This window comes from Petaurus breviceps, unplaced genomic scaffold, assembly GCF_028583685.1.
Source record: "Petaurus breviceps papuanus isolate PSGF00001 unplaced genomic scaffold, PetGlider_PUasm1.0 90865, whole genome shotgun sequence".
NCBI lineage: Eukaryota > Metazoa > Chordata > Mammalia > Diprotodontia > Petauridae > Petaurus > Petaurus breviceps.
In genome coordinates, this window is record NW_027187367.1 from 16,424,612 (window position 1) to 16,431,209 (window position 6,598).

Sequence of the window (6,598 nt, forward strand, 5' to 3'; positions counted from 1 at the left end):
ACACACACACACACACACACACACACACACACACACACACACACACAAACACACCCCTACACCCCTTATCTTCTGTGATTCCTCATAACATACCTGGTATGAAGGAAAAGATCTAGGACCCTGGAGAGAGGCAGAGGCATGGGGTGGGGGGGAAGGGAGGCACTGAGAAAAGGGCTACATCTTCTACTGTAACCAATGTCAACACATAATGATTAGTTATTTTCATGATCACTTGATTTTTATTTTTTCTCTTTCTTTCTTTCTTTCTTTCTTTCTTTCTTTCTTTCTTTCTTTCTTTCTTTCTTTCTTCCTTCCTTCCTTCCTTCCTTCCTTTCTCTTTCATTCCTTTCTTTTCTTTTCTTTTCTTTTCTTTTCTTTTCTTTTCTTTTCTTTTCTTTTCTTTTCTTTCTTTCTTTTTTGTAAACATGTATCCTCAGCACTGCAACATGAGTTGACTAAATACTACATTGAAATATTTCTTGCTTTCTTTGTATATACAATAAACTGAACTCATATTTGTTTCTCTAGAATAATAACAAATTAGGGAAGGGAAGAGAATAAGATTGTATTAAGCACTTAATACATGCCATTTACTTTGCTAAGTGCTTTTACAGATATTTCATGTGATCCTTACAACAACTCTAGGAGGTAGGTACTATTATTATCCTCACTTTACAGTTGAGGAAACTGAAGCAGGGGTTAAGTGGCTTGCCCAGGGTCACACGGCAGTGAATTTCTGAAACTGGATTTGAACTCAGGTCTTCCTGACTCCAGACCCAAGGCTCGGAGCACTGTGGCTCCACCTAAGTGGGAATTTGTGTACTAGCTTTCCCTTTTGTTACAACTTCTTTCTTTTTTTAGGTGTCGTTTGTACTGAGCATGTCAGTATTGATGCCATGCAGATATTTTAATATTCTAACAGTATGCCCACTGTCTTGGTCATTGGACATGGATTTAGAGTACCAACAGCTATATAATGCTTATGTACATTCTATAGGATTCTATGACTTTGTCTTATTCCCAGAGGGTGATGTTTTATGTATGTATGTGTATATGTGTGTATACATGTGTGTACTTATACATACAATGTATATGTGTGTATATATATACATATATATCATCTCATCTATTAAATGGGGATAAGTACTTACCTCCCAGGGTTGTTAAGAGGATAAAATGAGATAATGTAAAGTGATTAGCATAGTGCCTGGCACATAGTAGCATTTATAAATGGTTATTTTCTTCCTTTCTAAGTACAACTAAAAACTAAGTGGGGTTAGATCTGCCACTGAATTTATGAGCATAGCCGTCCCTGTGAACTCAGTCCCAGCTGGATGAGTTGAGATGCCTCGCTGAGAATAGAATTCTCAGTCACCATACTAGGTCAAGGTTAGGAAGTGTCTCTTGAGCATGTTCATCTAGGGCCCCTCCTCTACCAGTCTAAGAACTGGGTCCACTGAAATTACTGAAGTGAAGTGGGAAGTCAAACCTTTGTCTCTCATACTCCCCAACTGTCCCCCTAATTCAGATTCAGTAAGGGTTGCTTTGCCCTTGACCCTCTTTTGTCCCTAACTTGAGATAAAAGGTTGTCCAGGATGGGGACAACTGGGAACTTTGTGACCACAGCTCTGCATGCCACTGAATTCTTTGCCTCCATCAAAGTTTCAGGAAACAAAAATACTATTACAACCTCAGCCCCCTTAACCTTCCCTAGAACACTGTCTAGGGGAAAGTGAGACTGTTTAGTGTTGTGGAAAGGGCAGTGGACTAGAAACCAGAAACAAGCTCTGGATTTGAGTCCTGATTCTTACATTTACTAGCTGTGTGACCTCAGACAAATCCCATGTTTCTCTTGGACTCAGTTTGCTCATCTGTAAAAGGGGGTGAAGAGTACATGCACTGTCCAATTTCTAGGATGATTGTAAGGAAAGTGTGCTTTCTTCCTTCTCAATTGAGGAAGGGAGTAAAGAACAAGAAGGCTTTTCTTTCTTTTCTTGTAATGAGCAAAATTTTTACTTGTTTCCCAGTTAATTTTATTTCTTTTGGCAAAAAAAGTAAACTGGAGAAAGGAGTGGGTCTGTTTTATTTCTAAAGAGACGTTACTGGAAGGAAAAATAATAGGCACTCATTTGTGATAAGACGGGGTCCGAGTTCCAGATTCCTGCCTCAGTTACCCCAAAGTGACCACCCTGGGGTAAGGGTAGGGGGTTTGGAGAAGAGCAATTCATTTTCTGTGTCTCTGTTCCTCTTGAATTCATCATGATTCCTTCCCTAATCCCCCCCCCAACCAAACACACCTGTCTGCCATTTTGGAGAAGTGACTTGGGAAATCTGTCAGAGCATCATTGCAGAGTGTGGTGGGCCGCATGGAGAAGGGAATAAGACAGTAGATGCTTGAGAGCCAGAGTGTTCCAAGACTCTCTGCTGTTGCTTCGGGGTCCCTGGGGTCTGTAGAATCCCTGTAACTAATGTTCTGCATGTTTAATTCTTTGTTTGCTGTGGCTGCTGCCTAGGACCTGCTAACTAATCCTCCCTTTAAGCAGGTGAGTCACTCTTGGGGTTCTGGACACCCCAACTTCTATCCCCCTCCCAGTTCCTATTTCACATATTTGGGCCCCAGAGAAAAGTAATTCCTACTCACTCCAACCTAAGTGGAAAGAGTCATTGAGGAAAGATGATAATGTCCACAGCAGGGATGGGAGGGATGTTTAGGTGAATTCTAGCAGCATTAGGGGTTTATTTTCTGGACATTTAAGCCTCTCAGCTCTGGTCAGGTGGACTGGTTCTCTATTGATGAATCTGGCCAAGGAGAACTAAGAAGTCCTACTTCTGTGACTGAAGCAAAGAGAGAACGCAGGGGCATGGTTTGCCTCATTAGGAGTATAGGAGAAGGAGAATTTGGTGTTCCCAAACCTCTGAAGATTTCCTTCTTACTTACATTGTGGAGGCCTCCAATTCCCTTTCTCTCATGCATTTGCTCAGACCCCTTCCCTTTGGGTATAAGGAGCACAATGTAAAGCCCCCAGGACCCAGAGAGGAGGCAATCATTGTCCATTTCTGAATCAGCTTCTTCTTAGGAAATTGTTGTTTTTGTCGTGTCCGATGACTAACAATGCCCCATTTGTGGTTTTCTTGGCAAAGATACTAGAGTGGTTTGCCATTTTCTTCTCCCGATCACTTTACAGATGAGGAAAACTGAGCTAAACAGGATTAAGTGACTTGCCCAGGGTCACATAGCCAGTGTCTGAGGCCGGATTTGAACTCAGGTCCTCCTGATTCCAGGGCCCTGTGCCACCTAGCTGCCGGGGCCACACTGAAGTGATGTAAGGGACAGCAGTTCCTGACACTGCTTCTAGTCTTAGGAGTCAGATACTTCCAATCAGGACATTCCCATAGCCTAATTCCTCTATCCTAGGCAGGAAGAGATGGTCCGTGGTCCTCCATCTCATTCTAATACATCTTAATCCACAAAGTCATAAAATTCTTCATGTTTCAATCCAATTTCTACCTGCAAAAGCAGATTTTAATATCAAACCATCTTTCTTTTGGGGAGGCAATCAGGGTTAAGTGACTTGCCCAGGGTCACTAAGCTAATAAATGTCTGAGGCTAGGTTTGAACTTGGATCTTCCTGACTCCAGAGCCAGTGCTCTATCTACTGTGCAACCTAGCTGTCCCCATCACCCCATTTTTAAAAGAACCCTGGCTTTGCAATCAGAGGGCTTAGGTTCAAATCCTAACTCTGGAATTGGTTACCTGTGTGACTTTGGCATGTCACTTAACTTCCCTGGGCCTCAGTTTCATCATCTGTAAAAAGAGGTAGTTAGATTAGATTAGATAGCCTCTCAGATCCCATGATCATCTAGGGATGTCAAGAAGAAACAAGTCCTGAACCTCTTCCCTGCTTGGTTGCAGAAAGAGATGGGCTCCACTGAAGACCTCTACCTGACCACAAGAAAAGTCAAAGAACTCTCAGTCATTGATGGCCGAAGAGCCCAGAACTGTATCATCCTCCTTTCCAAGTATGTGGATTTCCTCTACCATTATACCCACTTCTACCCATGGCCTTGCATTGCAGGATATAGATCGTCACATATCAGGAACTTCCAAGCTGGTTGCAGATCTCTTCAATCTCTTGTCCCTAACTTGGGGCACTGGGTGGGGACAGCTAGAGACTTTGCTACCACTGAGTTCCTTGACTCCATCAAAATTTCAGGAAACAAAAATGCTACTAAAGCCTCAGTCCCCTTAACTTTCCTTTAATGGTATAGGGACAAGGGAGACTGTTTAGCATTGTGGAAATGGGCATTGGACTAGAAACCAGAGACAAACACTGGGTTCAAGTCCAGCTCCTGACATTTATTTACTTGACATCTGTGTGCCTTGAAACTTAATGAGAGTCCTGTTCTCTCAGGGTATCATTTGTAATGATGACACAGGTATAAATAATGCATAGGTGTGAATGATGATACAGGTGTAAATGATGATCCAGGTGCAAATGTTGATCCAGGTGTGAATGATGATACAGGTGCAAATGATAATACAGGTGTGAATGTTGATCCAGGTACAAATATGGTACAGATACAAATGATGGCACAGATGTAGATCATGCCCAGGTGTGAATGACAATAGTGACACGTTGGTATCTCAATGTGAGGGGCCAGAGAAAAAAAGGTCCATAAGATCCACATGTTTAATTAGACCTCACCATCCCTCTCCTACTCTTCCCATCTGAAGGGGGCGGATTATAGATCTACAAGGGGTGGATCAGTAATAAGCTGATGCTTTCCCACATACCCAGCCTGCCTAGGTTACAGAGACTTCTGATCATCTAGGAGGAGGCAGGCACCTGATCATTGTCCAACAGCTGCCACTGTCCCATGGGGATTTGAGCAGGAGCACGCACCAAGGGGCTGGGCTCAGAATATGCCCATGGGGTTGAATGATGTCAGTCTCTAAACATGTTGCTTTACATGCAGAACAAGACAGGCAGTATCCAAGCTAACAGTTCTGCTTCTGTGTGAGGCCTCCTTGCCTGAGCTTGGGGCCACAGGTCACAGTCCCATAGCCTATTCTTAGCTCTGCCTTGGACTCACTCCCTTTCTTTTATTGGATCATATCCCATCCTACTCCATGACTCAGTTTCCCCTTCCTTGGTAATGGGGAGAAATTATCTTCCATAGTAGGAATTCTTAACCTAGGGTCCATGACCTTTTAAAATATTTTGATAACTAATATATATTATAGTATTATACATAAAATCATATAATTACATAACATTATTATATACATGTTATATATTATACATAATATACAATGGTTTCCTTTATAACCCTATATACTTTATGTACTTTAAAACATTATTCTGAGAAGGGTCTTTAGGTTTCATCAAACCACCAAAGTGGTCCATGACACAAAAAATGGTTAAGAACTCCTGCTCTATAGGATTCTGAGTTGAGAAGAAGGCCTGTTCTCTAGGGAAAGAAGAAGGAAATGTTATGGCATCTGTCCAGGCACTTGGGTTTCCCAAGATCCAGCAGAAGGTGGAACACTAAGGCCACTTCTGAGTGCCAAGAAAGTAGACAATTAATCCCTTGATGAGAAGGCAGAGCACAAGAGTGCCATCAATTTTTAAGGGATGGTGGATGGGCTTAATAAATGCCTAATAAATGTTTGATTGATTGATTGATTGATGTGTAGAGGTTGGGGAAGGAGCCAGGAGCCTTTGTTCTATCTCTAGAATCAAAGTTAAATCAAGCTAAATAATAGCTAATAAGGTATAGTGTTTTTGCCACAGATGTCAGAGGCATCCAGGATTTTTTAAAAAATCAGTAGAAATTGGATTGACTACAATACAGGCAACTCTGTGTGAGGGAAAATAAGTAGGTAAGAAGTTAAGTTGGTGTATTGAAGAATTGACTGGTTTTGGTTGGAAGGCTTCTTAGAGGTGGTGATCCTGAGCTGAAGTGTATTTTTGCTCAAGCAGAAGCATATTTAAAAGCATCACCTGATTTTAATTGGGGGAATTAAATAAGGATGGGAAGCGAGGGGTCTGAATGGGGGGTTTAGGAAAACTAGAGCAGGTTGCTAACAAGGTAGAATCTTGTAATTAGGTTGAAGCTCTCTAATGAGGAAATCCGACGAGCTGTGCTCAAGATGGATGAGGAGGAGGACCTGGCCAAAGATATGCTGGAGCAGGTGAGGCTTGATGATCATGCAGAGGGAATATGGGGCTCTTTCCTCTAAGATAGATATCCATAGTGAGTAGACCAAGAAGAAATCAACCTAAACAAAATTGGAACTCAGAGGAGTTTTAAGGAAGATGGAAATTACTGAGTTCTGGTCCTTCTTTAGGGGAAAAAGGAAGATAAATGAGACAGTAGTGGGAGGAAGGGGTGGAAATGGGACAGTAATGGGAGAAAGAGATAGAAATGAGACAGTAATAGAAGGAAGGGATGGAAATGGGACAGTAATGGGAGAAAGAGATAGAAAAGAGACAGTAATGGGAGGAAGAGATGGAAAGGGACAGTAATGGGAGGAAGAGATGGAAAGGGACAGTAATGGGAGGAAGGGATGGAAATGGGACAGTAATGGGAGAAA

At 42.1% G+C, this 6,598-nt stretch overlaps 1 protein-coding gene across 3 annotated transcripts in view; it reads left to right on the forward strand.

The window, feature by feature from the left end:
- Window positions 1-6,598, forward strand: part of DAAM2 (dishevelled associated activator of morphogenesis 2) — a 161,672-nt gene that overhangs the window by 142,723 nt on the left and 12,351 nt on the right. For 2 of the 3 annotated variants that reach the window (XM_069073618.1, XM_069073619.1), the window contains exons 16-18: window positions 2,514-2,543; window positions 3,914-4,020; window positions 6,112-6,196. In XM_069073618.1, the coding sequence (XP_068929719.1) occupies window positions 2,514-2,543; window positions 3,914-4,020; window positions 6,112-6,196 (222 nt within the window). The remainder of the gene's footprint in view (window positions 1-2,513; window positions 2,544-3,913; window positions 4,021-6,111; window positions 6,197-6,598) is intronic. The other variant, XM_069073620.1, reaches the window with a different exon arrangement.